The 18,258-nt window shown below is 40.1% G+C and overlaps 1 protein-coding gene across 7 annotated transcripts in view; it reads left to right on the forward strand.

Moving 5' to 3' along the window:
• The window catches only part of LOC126365762 (uncharacterized), a 1,228,930-nt gene that overhangs the window by 1,034,274 nt on the left and 176,398 nt on the right, over positions 1-18,258 (forward strand). For all 7 annotated transcript variants that reach the window (XM_050008264.1, XM_050008265.1, XM_050008267.1 and 4 more), the window contains one exon: positions 5,897-6,028. In XM_050008264.1, coding sequence (XP_049864221.1) covers positions 5,897-6,028 — 132 coding nt within the window. The remainder of the gene's footprint in view (positions 1-5,896; positions 6,029-18,258) is intronic.

Below are 18,258 nucleotides of genomic sequence, written 5' to 3' on the forward strand. Positions count from 1 at the left end.
TACACTGTTAATAATTTAACCAGAACAAATGAAATCTGTCCTTAATACATTATGATAAAATGAATACACAGTAACTGGCACAACAGTAAGACTTTCAGGTCTCTAGAAAGTTTGTACAATTTATAATTTATTTACTACACTGATGCATTTAATTTGTTGTGTGCAATATTTTTCATCATTATAGCTTATTTATATTTTTTCAATAATGCTTCATTTTTTTTAATGCACCGTAAAAAATAGAACATTTCTCTAGGAAAAATTGCAGGAAGGTAGTGTTTCATGGGGTTGGGGTTGGGGCAGGCAGCTGAAGCATTTCTGTCCGAGTGTGTAGAATCACATTAATGTGGCTCTACAGCCCCAAGCTGGTTGGCCCCAAATGTTGCGTATATATGGGGACAGGTGGACAGGGAGAAGAGAAACACAGTGTGTTCACGGGAATGTGGGAAAATGAGGCTGTGTATGAGATGGTCCATCTACCAGAGGTGCCCATAAGTGTCTGTCTGCAGGGAGTAATGGAAGATAGGTCTAATTACATATGGTCTCTGTCGCTCATATGACACCAAAATTATATGATACTCAAACTGGCTTACACAGTACTGAAAAAATACACAGATTACAATTATATTACAAAATTTCTGGTGGGGCGGGCCCTAAGAACTAGCCGTCCATTAACAGTGATATCTACATTTAATATAACAATAGCTGGTTGTTGTTTTCACTTTTTTGTGCGGACTAACATGTTGGAGAAAAATGTGTAGAAACCCCCAATCCCTCCCTGTCTGCTCCATTACACACCAGTTATTCACCCTAATGCCTTTCACTAATACTTCGAAAGAAACATTGTCTAGTTAAGCTATTTTTATAGAACTACGCTGCTCTTGTTAAGCAACATCTGCCTATTGAAGATTAGTCTTTTCTGCTGAATTCAATTTACTATTGGCATACAACATTTTTATAACAGGCTTCAGAAGGTCATACAACATTTTTATAACACAGAGTTCAGAAGGTTTCTACAGCAAACACTCACTCATTCACTCACAGCAATCACTTGTGATGATCTTTGCAGGGAATACAGAATGCTTTCACTTTTCATTTACCTTGCACTTATTTGCAGCATCACTGTAGTAGTATTTGTACTCAAAATGAGTAGCATTCTGCTCAGAAATTCAACTGGGGCTTTAAGGATAATGTGGCATGAAGGGCATGTCACCTACAAATTTGTAAGTCGTAAGAGTAGCTCATAAGAGAATGTGCTTTATTTTTCTAAAACTTTGAGGAATTTATTCAGGCAGTCATATTCTACATAACTGATATTTTAACAGCATGGTCTCCCACTATCTCAAGACAAACTATGACTGAAGCTGACTGTGAGATCTATATTCACAGCAGCATAACAGTGAATTAGTATTCTATAGATACCAGTGTGGTGAAGTTAAACTCACAGTTGACTATGATTGTGTTTGTTGTTTTAACTATGGTTGCTGTCTGAGATTATACAAAGTATACACCCAGCTTTAATTTTAATAAAGTGAACAAAGGACCTGTTACATAATTAAAGAGAAACCTTTGTTTTTTTGTAGAGTACATGTTGCATTGATGTATATTGGCTGCCTCTTTGTAAATACTGTCACAATATTTGCCAGTAAAGGTAAAAACCCAAGTGGTTGAATAAACTGTTGTGTGATGAGTGAAACTGGATTAGCAGACTAAGAGTAGGTGGATGAGGATGAGCAGCAAGAATCCAGCACTTAATTCCAGCTGCTAAAGAGTTTGGGTGTGTGAGGGTGTGTGCATGCACATTCGAGAGAGAGAGAGAGAGAGAGAGAGAGAGAGAGAGAGAGAGATAATGCTAGCTGAGACATTATATTTAGGGCAATGACCAGAAGTGCCTGAACATTCTGATGGAATTGCTGATTCTTTGCCAGAGCACTGCCTGAAATATCGAGTCTAGTATCTCCCATCAGTTGTGTTACTTCCTCCTGATGAGCACAGTGAGGTCACATGCTGCAGAATGCTGTCTGGAACTTAAAAACAGCATTAACATTGTAACATGACAAGTGATTCTGAAAATTTTGGGGAGAATAGTATTGTTTAATATCTGGAGTTCCAGATGGTGGGGACCCTATGGTGACATTTCATTGTGACTGAGGTTCATTGTCCTTTAAATTTGAGAAGAACGGCTGAATGGGGAGTCAGATTTCGATTTTAGAATGTACAGGATAGCTCCTGTCATATGTAAGGTATTCTGGTGCCTGCTGTGTATGGGATGAGCTCCACTTACTCAAGTAAGTTGAATTGCAGCAGCATTATTTGATTATGATGCTGGATAATCATACCTAATGGTGTCCGGACATCCACTGTATGGGGCTCATGCATCACGATGATGGTTCGTGAAAATGGACTCATGGTATTAATTTAAGTATCTGGTACATATTTTAAATTGTATTCATGTATCATCCTACATTTTAAATTAGAGAGTCTGAGTGCTTTGTTTTTAAGTGGTGTTAGCCATGAGGTGAAGTTCTATCTAGCTGCTATCTGGTAGTTGGTGAAAAATTTGCATTCCTGTGCTAGGTGCTTAGTGTTGTCATTGATACTGGACCACTAACAATAGTGAGTAGTCACCTACTCTGTCCATATTATACCTCATTTGACTCACATAATTTGACTGAAATAATACCCAACTGTACCAACGGATGGTGTTATTGGTAAAATACAGACTGACGACTGGATCAGATGCCTGTCACATTAAAGCCAAAACCTACCCAAAATGCATGAATGCAAGGACTGTCTGGAACACTAAGGCATGGCTGCTAGTCAGTCATTCTGTGATATTTTGTACCCTGTTAGAGCTGGGTGAGCCTAATGAAACACACTGTACTGAAGACTGTATTAGTATAACAGTCACTTAATGTATTCATGGTGGCAGAACCTCCTCTTCATTCTGGGAGAAAGTGCATTAATTTATGGACAGCATTTTTGAAATGAATAGTCAGTTCTTTCTGACTGCCTATGAGAGGAGAGTACTATGATGCCACCGGCCAGTGTGGCCGAGCGGTTCTAGGCGCTTCAGTCTGGAACTGCGCGACCGCTGCGGTCACATGTTTGAATCCTGGCTCGGGCATGGATGTGTGTGATGTCCTTAGGTTAGTTAGGTTTAAGTAGTTCTACATTCTAGAGGACTGATGGCTTCAGATGTTAAGTACCATAGTGCTCAGAGCCATTTGAACTCTGATGTCATTTTGTGATAGTTCTTTGGTAACGACGATGGCTTCCCTGGTGTGGAAAGAACAAAGCTAGGAGCCAACATGAATCCCACCTATGTACTGTTTTGCATGTGGTACAATAAATGAAATGGATGTCATTTTGATGGAGTTTGTGGAGGAACAAATATAGGTGCAACACACAGAATAAACTTAATGCAATAGGTAATCTTAAGTGATTTTTTTAGTCTGGTGATGAGACACAATTGGATGGCTGCTTGTGATGTCCCAGATGAGTACTAGCTGAAAAAATAGGTTAAGAAACTCCACTTTGGACTGGCTTCCTGAGAGATATATGAAACATTTGTTCAGTGTTTGCCATTTGGTCTTCTTTTATGACCCAATAGTGGTTATGTTGTTTAAATAGTTCAACTACATCGAATGTGTTATATTATTTGTTCCAGGAACCTGTGAAACATTGATAAAGAACTGAAAATTCCTAGGAGATGCCACAGGCATTGATACAGGACTGGATAGCTGTATACTGTTGGGAAGCTTCACCCAATTGCTATTAAGATGGAAGCTACAGAGTGGCTTCTGTGTGATCTGTATTCAAAAGACATTGTCCTCAAGAAAATTTAGTCAGATGCTTTTCAGATGAGTGAAATCGATACTTTGTGTTGGGCATTAATTAGCATTAAAGTGCCCGTAAGTCTGAGTTACTCCATCCTGCTTTTTAATCAGAACACGGAGTTCTCTGTTGACTAGAATTTATCTATGTTGATACATGTAGATTCTAGAGATGATTAAACTGTAAATTTATGGGGTCCCTTAATGCAAAACAGAAGGAGCATTCCACTGGTGGAATTTGGCTCTACACCTGACTTCAACACAGTTTAAGCCTGAAAACATTTCAGACAGCTCAGACTATATGTAAAGCTGTTGGAGATGAACTGTGTTGACTATGGCATGATATGTCTATGTTTGCCACAGAATACCTAATTTTTTTATGTATAATCAAGCATGAAATGAGAATTGCTTGTTCTGTAGTTATTACTACTTAGCGTTGTGACTTAAATTTTATGTTGTTTGAGATGTGTTGTTTATGATACAAACACTGTAATTCACATGCTACAATTAAAATGGCTTTACATTCAAAATTACAGTTATGACAACTGGAAATAACATTAACAGTCAGAGGAGAAAACATCCTTAGAAAATATTATGTGAACCAAACACAAGAAAAGATAATAACGAATATGGTTTGCTAAGACACTGTTCACCATTTGCCAAATGTCAGTCTTTACTTTTGTGTTATGCTTTTATATATACCTTTAATTTAGTAAATTTCAAGAGAGTGTATGCTTTTATGCTTAAAACGAAGATCGACAACCAAGCAGAAAAAAAGCAGCAACTTCACATATTGTTTTATTTTAGTTCAGTACACGAACAAATGTGGTTGATATGGCTCAAAATATTTGTAGATTGGTGGTGAAAGTGCTACTGGTAGACAGCAGGACAAGAAAATGGTTGTGCCATTACTAAGAGTTTTTTTTAAGTGAGTGATCTAGCACACTCATGAAGAGTCTGTTATTGGATATTGATGTTGCTTTTAGTAGGCAATGTCCTGATCGAGTCCATTTCACTTGAGAAAATGTCACTGTGCCGACATTTGAGTATTAAACCATTATATGTTCAGAAATATAATGTATGGTTACCGAAGGGCAGAAATGAAAATCTAAAAACATCAGCAGGAGCATTTGTGTGTATCTTCATGCTCATTATCAGTTAAGCAGAACTGCCATTGGTGATAATTAATTGTGCCTTACATGAAAAATAATGAAAAAGGAATGCAAAAACCTTCACAAAAAGAAACTTTTATCCAAAAAAATTAATTTATTCCACATATGACAATGAATTCACTTGATATGATACAGATACACTTTTGAGGACTGTAAGCATGAATTACGGACAACTTAGATGTATTGCGTTATATATATATATATATTTGTGACCACAAATACAGAAAAAATTTTGGGAAAGGAAACATCAAACGCTGCTTTAAGTAATGCATACCAATGTTCACTCACCGCTAAAATGACCAAAGCAGCTTCCCAAAAGCTACTTTGGTTGATGAGTTGATACCCCTCAAGCATGTACTCTGATTCCCACCTTGTCTGTTGTCTCTCCAGGTCACTCATCAAACTGTGCTATACATTTTACCTCTTTCTATTTGGACTCTCACACAACTGTTAAGATAATATACAGAGATGTCAACATTGCAATGCTAATATAAATCAACTCTCTTATGTGAGTTCGCTTGTTTTTTTTTTTTCTTCAGGTAATAGATAGTAGGAATATGTAATGGAATATTTGAGTTCACTTTGCTTTCCTGAGCAATATTATTATGACAATGTATATAAGAGGGATTTTGGGAAATTCAGAATTTTATTTTTTTATTTATTTTTATTTATAGTTTTGTTCTGATATTCACAATTTTTTACTTAAAGGAAACTTGTTGTTGGAAGACTGTTACATTAGTGTGGTTCTTGTCAATGCAGAGAATTTTTGGCATTCTGTTTCAAATATTACACTAATTTGTTACATATACAGAGAAAAGTCAAACCAAAAATCACCACCTATTAGGATAAGATCATTGTTGGCTTAATATTATATTTTTAACTGTTGTGTAGATCCGGATGCATCTCACCCCTCTGGAGATCATGTCTTCATTGATAGCAGCAGTGACACATGACCTTGACCATCCAGGCGTCAACCAGCCTTTCCTGATTGCAACTTCCAATCACCTGGCTGCCCTCTATGAGGTCCGTATTACATTGCGAGGGACGTCGTAGCTCTGCATGGTGTGTTGCATTCTGTCCTCATACTGTTACCTAGTTTCACCATTTGTTCCAATAAGGTAGTTCAGTTGGACACATACTTTTATTTCAGAATAAGTTTTAAGTTGCTTAAAGATATTGTTAAATTAATTACCTTAAGCAGATGCTAAATAATTCAGAAAATGTACCTACCACTCCATTGTTATTACAGCACTAGTATTTCATTGCATGGCACATACACTTGCAACATGGATAAGCCTATCATTACTGTGACCTCATTTTTTAAAGAGTGTACCTGAAATTGCTTTAATTACAAATATAAAAAAAAGATATTTTGAAATCTGAGAAAGAAAGCCTTAGCATTTTTAATAAATGATGATATCTGACAGCAGATGCTTCTTATAACTATGCTCTTCAATGATAATCTGTAACATTAAGCTTTTATGCAGTTGAAGTTTGGCAATATTGTGTTGAAGTTAATATTCATTATATTTTATTTGACAATTGTATCTGTTTCAGCATGCTCAATCTTTCTCACCTCTCTCTGTAATTAAGGTAGAGATCTCTTGTTAACTAACAATAATTTAAAGCCTCTTAGTTACATGATTTTCATTTGTTAGTATACTATTTATAACTAGCTTTTGAAGTTTCATTCCATTTCCTCAAATGCACAGTAGATTAATACTTGATTCATCAAAATACTGAAATCTGTAGTTTTATCTTTCTCTTATTCATTTCACATTTTAATTTGCATGTGTTTATTGAGAATTCTCATTTCAAATTAGACCAATTATTGTTTATCCAAATCTTTTAAGATCTTTTGAGATTGCTGTAATGCAACAATGAAAGACTGAATTAAATCTAATTTTTAAAATATGTTAACAATAGTGTCATACAATAGTGCTGTTAGCTTTAAATCTAACACAGATGACCATTATTTATATTCATTGCATCGTATGTGTAGCAGTTAATCATAAGTGCAAAGGGATAGGCAAGGAAAGCTGTAGAAGTCTTCAGATCATCTGTACTCCAACATAAAATAATGTACATGTTTATATTTATTCATTATAATTACTATTTTGACAAAGGCTTCAGCATGATACTAAAGAGAGATATAAATTGAGTAACCAGTTTTGCAGATCTCTCTGTTGCTGCAATCTTTATTATTTTTTATTTTCTTTTATATCTGGACTGGCAATAACCTTCCTTTTCATTTCTTTTCCTTTCATTTTTAAGAGCTTATTGCATTTATATTACATTGTTGAACTAAAAGATTAGCTGGCTTGCAAGGAATTATGACGTAAAAGTAGTCCTTAGTTGTTATGATCAGAAGTGTTTACCTCAATGGATATGAAAATCCTAGATCCAGGAAGAAACGCTCAACAGATTTTTCTATATGCAGACTTATTTAGTGACTAACTGATTTAATTTTGAAGGCTGTTTCTATGGACTATGATTAATAAGAACATCTATAGTCTGAATATATTGGTGCAAAGTTTTGGTGTTTCATTTTCACTCACAGTAGAATTGCATTAAGAAGTAAAAATTGCAGGCACTATGTTACGTAAATGTGAACTGGGAGCTTCCTCTGTGTTCTCTCTGGAAAAAAAGACAAAGAAGCATATCTATTAGAGGTAGGAAATACTTACGTTGTTGCAGGGTCTGTGGTATTGTGATGTACTTTACATTGCCCTTCAGACATATGTGCATGTCGGAAGGAACAGGTGCTGCACCAGCCGACAGCTGTATGAAATATGAGGACCATATTTGCTTTGAAAATTTTGCTAATATTTAGCTACACTATCCGTTAGTGACAATGTAAATTTGTGCATGAGTATCTGTAGAGTATAGGATGTAGACGAAAATGGTGCCACACAGAAGTTTGGGTCCATAAGGGGAGTGACCGAGACAGACAAGGCAACCATTCACATAAAGTGGAAGATCTAGTTTCAACTACTGACCCGTGAAGAACTTTTCATTGTCACCAATGCATAGCGCAGCCAAAGTTCAGCAATATTTGCAAATGTGAATGTGATTCTCTTACTTCATACAGTTGTTGATCACTGCAGTGCAGGCATGTACATTAGAACAACATAGACACTGCACTATAGTATTTCATGCCTAATAACTGGGCTTAGATTTTAATTATATACATCACTTCCTATATGGGGCCCACAGTATCTGTGCAAGTATAGGATGTAGACAAAAGTGGGGACATAAGGAAGTTAGAGTCCATCTGGGGAGCTACTCTTTAGGTTAGTAAACTCTCTCGACTCCAGGAGGTGCAACTCCCATCTCAACTGACATAAAGCAGAAAATAATACTCCTTAGCTTTCAGCACTGCACATATGGGGAAGGTTGAAAAGGGGTTTAGGTAGTAATAGATCGCTTGCCCTAGGCTGAGAGGGGCACATCTGTTGTGAGGTGGAAGGAAATCAAGGGTGAAGCAAAAACTGTCAGAGAGGTTAGGGGTTTCAGAAATAGTAGAACAGTAAGCACCTTGACAGCTTCAGATGAGATAATGTGTAGTGTAAGAAGTAAAGAGGAATTGAAAGAGGAAGAGAGAAAGAAATGTGGAAAGAACAATGCAATTAAGGAATAGGAAGTGTGTGTGTGTGTGTGTGTGTGTGTGTGTGTGTGTGTGTGTGTGTGTGTGTGTGTGTGTGTGTAAGGGCACAGGGCATATGGAGATAAAATTACAAAAACCCCTATAAATTAAGCTAATCCAGGAGGGTGGCAGGATGAGAAGATACAGGGTGTTCCACTCACTCACTCCAATCTGATTTCAGAGACCTGGGGTGGGGGGGGGGGGGGCAGATATGACAATGAAAAATGCAGCACATTGTAGAGCATCTCAAAGAATTTATTTATTTACCGTCAGTACACATCTACATGTGAACCATTTGTGGCACAAAGAATATCGGGTCTATATTCAATTTCTTGCCAAGTTCTTTGTAAGATTTCCTCTGTTATTGTTGCAATCGCATTAGTGATACGAAGTCGCAATGTAGGAATATCCTCTACTTTGGTCGCATACTCACAGTCATTCAGGAATCCCCACATGAAGAAATCAAGTGGCATAATATCAGGTAAACGTGGTGGTAGGGAAATGGATCCCCTACATCTGATCGAACAACTGGGAAATTTCCTATCCAGAAACTTGTGAACAGCTGTTGACCAATCCGGCAGAGCTCCATCTTGTTGAAAAATGATGTTCGGTTGCAAATCTTGTATTTGAGGGTACAGAAACTGCTCCAACATGTCCAGATACACTGACCCATTCACTGTTTGTTTCGCAAAGGAGAATGATCCAACAATCCTGTCGTGCATTAGCACACACCAGACGTTTAGTTTAGGGCTATCATGAACATGTTAAATAACAATGTGCAGATTTTGTGAACTCCAAATCCAAACATTATGCCTATTAATCCTTCCTGACCCACAGCAGATATGACAATGAAAAATGCAGCACATTGTAGAGCATCTCAAAGAATTTATTTATTTACCGTCAGTACACATCTACATGTGAACCATTTGTGGCACAAAGAATATCGGGTCTATATTCAATTTCTTGCCAAGTTCTTTGTAAGATTTCCTCTGTTATTGTTGCAATCGCATTAGTGATACGAAGTCGCAATGTAGGAATGTCCTCTACTTTGGTCGCATACACACAGTCATTCAGGAATCCCCACATGAAGAAATCAAGTGGCATAATATCAGGTAAACGTGGTGGTAGGGAAATGGATCCCCTACATCTGATCGAACAACTGGGAAATTTCCTATCCAGAAACTTGTGAACAGCTGTTGACCAATCCGGCAGAGCTCCATCTTGTTGAAAAGTGATGTTCGGTTGCAAATCTTGTATTTGAGGGTACAGAAACTGCTCCAACATGTCCAGATACACTGACCCATTCACTGTTTGTTTCGCAAAGGAGAATGATCCAACAATCCTGTCGTGCATTAGCACACACCAGACGTTTAGTTTAGGGCTATCATGAACATGTTAAATAACAATGTGCAGATTTTGTGAACTCCAAATCCAAACATTATGCCTATTAATCCTTCCTGATAGATGAAAGATTGCCTCGTCTGAGAATAAACATCTTTCCAGGAAGCTGGCACCCATATCAATATGCTGCAGCATATCTGCAGCAAATTTTTGTCAGCATGGTTTGTCGTTTGGCATCAGATGTTGCAGAATTTGCACTTTGTAAGCGCACACATGAAGACACTGGTGAACTACACAATGTAATGCTGATCGAGGTACATCTAATTGCCTAGATGCCTCACAAATTGACTTATGTGGGCTTCTGACAAATGTTTGTCTGATGTCCTCCACTGTCTCTTCTGAAACTCCATAACATGCACCACCAAAATGTTTCAGAACACTTCATGTAGCCAGAAATTTCTTATACCATTCCTTAATTGTTTTCGCATCAAATGGATCTCATTCATACACACGACAATAATTTCTTTGCACAGTAATTGGCGATTTTGTTTCTGCAAACCACAAACCACACTACTGCTTGTGCGCCCTGCTGTGGAGTTCCCATTTTCACTTCATACGACCATGTTGGACTCTGGCGATGATACTTGGCACTTCTGATGTGGGAATATAGATTCTTTGAGATGTTCTACAATGTGGTGCATTTTTCATTGTCATATCTACCTTTTTTTTATTTCCAGCTGTGTGGCTGGATTGAAGAGTTTTTAGCAAACAGAACACAGCATGTTGTTCTCAATGGAGAGACGTCTACAGACGTTAAAGTAACTTCTGGCATGCCACAGGGGAGTGTTATGGGACCACTGCTTTTCACATTATATATAGATGACCTAGTAGATAGTGTTGGAAGTTCCATGCGGCTTTCTGCGGATGTTGCTGTAGTATACAGAGAAGTTGCAGCATTAGAAAATTGTAGCAAAATGCAGGAAGATCTGCAGTGGATGTTGTCCATCAACAAAGGACGTGGCTTACAAAACACTCGTTCGACCTATACTTCAGATCGGGTTGATGGAGGAGATAGAGAATATCCAAAGAAGAGCGGCGCGTTTTGTCACAGGGTTATTTGGGAAGTGTGATTGGATTAGAGAGATGTTTAGCAAACTCAAGTGGCAGACTCTGCAAGAGAGGCGCTCTGCATTGCGGCGTAGCTTGCTGTCCAGGTTTTGAGAGGGTGCTTCTCCCTACTTAAACCTCCCAAGGAGATCACGAATGTAAAATTAGATAGATTTGAGCGCACATGGAGGCTTTCCGGCAGTTGTTCTTCCCGCGAACCATACGCGACTGGAACAGGAAAGTGAGGTAATGACAGTGGCACGTAAAGTGTCCTCCGCCGCACACCGTTGGATGGTTTGCGGAGTATAAATATAGATATAGATGTAGATGTAGGAGATACTGTAGCTTACTGGTTGTTGCTGGACTGAGGTTTCAGTGAGAGTCTTGATGAGAGATGTACATCAACATCCAGAAATACAGCTTTTGATGGAGACTAGGTGAATATGTATTGGAAAAAGAAGTTACATTGCTGCGGGAAATTGAGGAATTGTTCTTCATTGCACATCTAGACCACAAAGATATCGTTGATGAATCTGTATCAAGCCAGGAACAACTACTTCTGGGTGTTGAGGAATCGTTCTTCCATGGTACCCATGAGAAGTTTGGCATAGGATGGTGCCATCAGTCTGATTGGAGGACGTTGAGTCATGAGGAATGTAGCAGTAAAGCCATATCCACAGAGAAAATTATACTGGAATGGTCTGTTATCAGATTAGGGATGGTTTGGAGATCAGCACAATTTTTTAAGAAAAGAATTGGGTGCTGATAATAGGTGTCGGGGCTCCCTGGAGTACCTGGAGGAATAATTTTTCCGGGAGGGAGAGGAAGCTGATACTTTCAGATTGAAGTCAGTATCCTACAAACTACAATTGTTATTACTTCACAGTTTGTTGGTCTGGAAGCTGTAGCTGCAGGGTACGACCAGCTTCCAACCGTACCCCACTATCCGGCCTGCACTCTAGCTGAAACGTCCCCTGGAAAATGACCAGAAAGGTATGCATCCACCCCCTGCTGCCATGAACCAGTTGAAGAAGGCAGTGATAGCTGTGATGTGGGTGGGTCCGTCTCCATGGGTAGGACGAGAGGAGGTGAAGGCTCTGGGCTCTGTCTCCATCCCGTCATCCTGCAGTGTCGTACTGACACCTTCTGGCGACTGCTGCGGCCGTGCTGTCCTCTGGACCCATGAATCTGCCGGAAGAGAGACTGAAAGATCATCATGTACATGACAGAGATGAAGTTGATTTTGATGGCGGCACTGCAAACCATGTCGACCTGAAACAAGATACAGGCAAGCGCCTAGTCGACGGATGATCTCACCTTGCACCCACTGTGTGCTGCCACTAAAAACCCTATAAAAGACAATATCATGTGGCATGAAGCGATACTCATGGCCTTCTTGCGGTGCCAGATGTTGAGGAGGGTGGAGAAGATGGAGCAGTGTATGATGGCGGCGGCCATGAAGCAATTCCCCTGGCAATGGTCCATCACTTGGGTGTGAATGATATGAGGTGAGAAACAGTTGCAATGCTTGATCCCTGGTGTGTGCAGAGGGAAGTTTGGCAATCTGCTGCTTGATTGTTCTGACAAAACGTTCTGCATCGCTGTTTGACTGTGGATGGAACAGTGCAGTTAGATGCTGTATGCCATCACGTTCACAGAATGTTTGAAATTCATGTGATGTGAACTGAGGTCCACTGTCTGCCACTATTAATTCAGGTAAACCTTCTAGGCAAAAAATCAAAGACAACACCTGAATTGTGCTACGTGTTGTCAAGTTCATGGGCACAGCAAAAGGAAACTTGCTATATGAGTCAATCACAATTTACCAGCGAGTGTTCCAAAAGGGTCCCGCAAAGGCTATGTGCACATGTTGCCATGGTGATTGCAACTTGGGCCAAGCAGAGAACTTAGGTGATGGAGCAGACTTATTTTCTACACATGCATGACACTGTGAAGTCACCTGTTCTTTGTGGGCATCCCACCCCTGCCAAGTACAGTGTCAACGTGCTAACTGTTTCATACAAACCATTCCCCAATGTCCTTGGTGAAGTAACTGCAACAGTTCTTTTTGCAAAATTTTAGGGATGATTACACATGATTGTCTAGTGTCACTTCAAACAAGAATCACATCTTTCTGTACAGCAAGGCTATGCCAACGTGCAAAGTATCAGCACACTACAGAATTCTTTATGTTATTCAAGGAGTGAGGCCAAGATATGTGAATATAATTGAGCAAAATGTTCAAACTGGGATCAGCTTCCTTGGCCTGTGCAGTTTTCTTATAGTCCAGTAGAAAAGACTGAAGCAATTCAGAAACTTGAGCATCAATGTGATAGCGAGATGCAGCAGAAGCATCGAAGTCTGTCAGGTCCAATCGGAAGATGTGAAAGCGCGTCCGCCTTACCACGTTGAGCTATTGGACGATACACAATCTAGTCCTGATATTGAGACAACAACAAAGCCCATCTTTGCAATTTTTGGGCAGTTCATACAGGGACCAGTTTTGTCAGGTGAAACAAAAATTGCAAAGGGTTGTGAATAGTTACCAAGTAGAATTTTCTGCCATACAAATTGTGGTGGAATTTTGTGACACCAAACACAATAGCCAGTGCCTCTTTTTCAATTTGTTAATAGCACTGAGCTTTGGATAAAACTTTTGATGCAAAAGCAATAGGTCTGTCTTTATCACCAATTCTGTGCAAAACCAGTGCACTGGTTCCATAAGAGGAAGCGTCAACTTGCAATACAATTAGTTTTTCAGGATCAAAGTGAGCAAAGCATTGATCACTGAGCAGTGTAACTTCAATTTTTTGAAAAGCTAGTTGGCACTCATCTGTCCAAACAAAGGGGACATTCTTGCGATGCAATGGAGCCATGATTTGTGCAGCATTCGGTGTATACCGAATATAATAGTTCATTTTCCCTAAAACTGATTGCAGTTCTGTAATATTGTGAGGAACTGGCAAGTCTCATATGGCTAACAAACCTGAGTGCAGAGGATGTACACCTTTACTGTTTATGACACGACCAAGAAACTGCAATTGTCCAGTATATGCTTTAGTCCTGCATCAGATAACAAATGAAACAAAGCACGTAAATTTGCAATATGTTGTTCAGGTGTACGACCTGCTACTACAGTATTTTCCAAATAGTTTGAACAGTTGGGCACTTGTCCAGTCAGCTGTTTCAAATACCGTTGAAAAATGGCGGGTGCAGAAGCACTGCCAAAAGGCAAACACAAATATTTAAACAAGTCGAAGTGAGTATTCACTACACACACTTTTTGAGATTCTTCATTGAGCGGTATATCAAGATAAGCATCACACAAATCAGCTTTTGAAAAATAGCATCCAGTGCCTAATTTGTCCATGAGATTTCCTGGGCGTGATAATGGATAAGTATCAATGACTGTTTATGGGTTGACTGTAGACTTAAAGTCAACACAGAGGCAAATGTGACCTGAAGATTTGGGAAGCAAAACCAGTGGACTTACCCTTGACTAGCTGATATGGGTACAACAACTCCGCTATCTTGCAATTCTTTTTCAGCCATGATTTTGTTCCGTAATGCAATGGGAACAGTTTTGACCAAGAAAAATTTCGTCTGAGCATTTTCTTTCAGCGTAATATGTGCAACAAAATCGTTAGCCTTGCCTAAACCTTCAGAAAAGAGTTCCGAGAAGTCTTTTAGCAATCTAGCTACGCTGTCTTTTGCATTGAATGCTGACATTGACAGCACATTGTCGTGAATGTTAAAGCCACACAAGTCAAAAGAATGTTCTCACACTCATGTGATTATAGCACTGGAAATGTCACTGTTCATGTATGCGAGCGATACATAGCAGACAAAGTACATGTTTCGAGAAAGGGAATGTCTTGTCCATTATAAGCCATCAGTTGTGTGCTAGTTACAGACAGCGTGGGGAGCCTAACAGTTCAGATGTATGACGATTGGGCAATGTCATGGAGGCACTCGTGTCCAACTGAAATTTCCCACATTTCCCACAAATAAGTAAATGAACAAAAAGTTTGTTTGACTGATACATCACTGATGAATCTGCGTACTTGCTAGTTGCAGACTTTGAATATACTGCATGGGCCTTGTGATAAGAGTTTTTTGAGTGGGCTGAATGCTTATGTTTGTTCCATTCCAAACATAAACATTGCACATGCCCTTCCCTACCACAAGCATATTGCTGAGCATGTCAGGAGGGGCAGTCTTGGCATTTGTGCCGTGTATAACACCACGGGCAAGACTTAATTTTGTTCACCGGGTAGTCGCCTGTCTACATGGTGTGAACGGTTGTTTACCCGGCATGGCTAGTGCACACCGCTGCTGCGGAATGGGGTGATCGCAACTAAGGGACTCAAACTGACAAATAGCTGAATGCTTAAAGGCACTGGAATCATACTGATCTAAGCACCACAAGCACATTTAAATTTGCATTTTCTTGTCATACCCTGCAAATCTGTTACCCACTCTTGATATTTGTTCTGACCGTTTTTTGCAATTAAAGAACTGATACCTAGCTGCTACCACATTCACTTGTTGGTCACAATAGTTTGTTAGGGAGCTGATAATCTGGTTGTAATTAAGTTCACTCGGAGTGGCACTCTGAAAAGGTTTGTGATGAGGCTGAACATTGCACTTCCTACCTTTGATAATAGATGGGGATGTTTGACAGTACCTGGAATGTTGTGGGTGAGTAAATGTGCCTCGAACTCGGACAACTACTCGAGTCATTCTTCTTCTTGTTCACTAAACTTTTGAAGAGGTGGTATTGTATTCGGCAGTGCTGGTTCTGTCAGGTGCGCAGCGTTGGCGAGTAGCTACTGTGCCATGTTGAGAAGAGTTGAAATCAGGTTTGTCTGAAACTGAAACAACTGCATTAGCTCTGCACATCCAAGGCTTGCAGCTGGGGATAGAGTGGGTGGGGGGTCATATTGGAAGACACAAATGCAAAAAATATATATGACAAACAATATAAAGAATGACAAAATCAAAGGCGAGAGAGTTAAGTTTCCTGCACACACACACACACACACACACACACACACACACACACACACACACAGAAGTCCATGGCCAGTAGGCATGTAGTTCCATGATAACACTCATCGCCAGTTGTGGTGTCTTGCCTACATGTCGCTAATAGGGTGCCTACAGGATGCAGTGTTTTCGGAATGCTGTACAACAGTTCACTCAAATAACAATAGTAGTTTTATTTCTCGAAAGCAAATTGACAATACTTAACTTGACTGTAGCAGATGTCGCTAGTGAGAGACAACATGAAAACAATACAGACTGACCTCTCTAATGGGTCCATCCACATCTCTGTCCACATTAAACTCACCAGCCATCAAGAGTACCTGTATTTCGACAGCTGCCATCCCATACAGCCTGACCAGCTGGGGTATGGCATTCTGTAGTGACAAGAAGTCCCTTGCCCAGTATGCTGATGGTCTCATAAAGGTCTTCACAGACAGACTCTGTTCCCCTGACCTAGTCGGCAAACAGATTTCTCTTGCTATATCCCCAACACCCCCAATCCTGCCACCACCAATTGGAACCGCTACCAAGTAGAGTCCCCCTCATCAGCCATTTCCATCTGAGACTGAAACAAATGAACTGTGTCCTTTATCAGGGCTCTGATTACCAATCATTGTGCTCTGAAATGAGTGACGCCTTGCCCTAGATCCTTCCCATCCCTTCGAAAGTGGTGTTGCAGTGCCCATCCAATCTCCAAAACATCCTAGTCCACCCCTATGCCACTCCCAATCCCAGCCCCATCTCATAGCAATCATATCCTTATGGAAGAACTACGTGAAAGATCTGCCCAGTCCACCCTCCCAACACTTCCTATTCCAGTCCTGTCAAACACATGTCCTACCAGCTCAGAGGCTGTGAAAACAGGCATGTCTTATACCAACTTTGCTGCAATTCTACCATGATGAATGGCCACCATCAAACTGTGGCCAAAAGCAAAGTGGGCCTGCTTCACAGTACAGGCCATCTGGGTCCTTCCCGTCACCACCAGCTTTTCTGAACTTTTCTGATGGGAGTTGACCTCACACTACCTTCTTTGATATCAAAATTATTACGGCATCAATCTATGATAACTTTCTGTCCCCATACCCCTTACCCAACTGTTTCTGCTCACCCAGTTCATTTCATGTCCCATCACCTTCATTGTGTCTTTTCCCCTCTCCAGTCCTCTCCCTTTGCCCCCCCCCCCTCCCCACCCACCCACCCTCACCCACCATTCTCGAGCCTCACTTCTGGTTGCTGCTTTTATTCATTGTAACAGTTGGAATTAGCTGTCAGCTGTCTTGTGTATGAGGTGTGCCTGCTTGTGTGAATGTGTGAGATTATTTCTCTCTTTTATGAAGAAGGCTTTGGCCAACAACTGAGAGGAGCAATCTATTCTTTTCATAACAGTTACAATTTATAAAAAAATAATACAACTCAGTGTGCCTCCCTCACCTGATGGTGTCATGCCTATTAAGTTACAAATGGTATTTGTTTTTATGGTGTGGTCACAGGTTTCAGTTGTACATTTTCAGACCAGTAATATTGTCATTGGTGACACATGTAGCTGATGTGCGGAGCTGTTGCAAGTGCAAGATGCACCTGTTGTCAGCTGTCTGTGAATTTATTCAGTGACTGTTGTTGTGCCTCCATGACACAGGGTGAAAATTATTGAACTATATGAAATAGTAACTTCTGAAAGGTTTGTGGCAGGATGTTCAGACTGCATTGTTGGCCGCAGAGCATGATAGGAACTAGTATGTGCTGTATGGTTTGGTTTAGCAGTGAAGCCCACTTTCATTGGATGGGTTCATCAGGAAGCAAAATCAGAGCATTTTGGGGACTGAGAATCCGCCTTTCATGATCGAGAAGTCTCTCCACCTTCAGTGGGTGACTGTATGGTGTGCAGTGTCCGGTCTCAGAATAATCGGTGCAATATTCCGTGATGGCACAATGACTACCAAACAGTATGTGAAGATATTGGAAGATTATTTCATCCCCATTATCCAAAGTGACCCTGATTTCAACAAGATGTGTTTCATGCAAGACAGGGCTCAACCCCATTGAAGCAGAAGTGTGTTTGATGTCCTGGAAGGGCCATTTGGGGACCACATTTTGGCCCTGGGGTACC

Source organism: Schistocerca gregaria, chromosome 4 (genome assembly GCF_023897955.1).
Source record: "Schistocerca gregaria isolate iqSchGreg1 chromosome 4, iqSchGreg1.2, whole genome shotgun sequence".
NCBI lineage: Eukaryota > Metazoa > Arthropoda > Insecta > Orthoptera > Acrididae > Schistocerca > Schistocerca gregaria.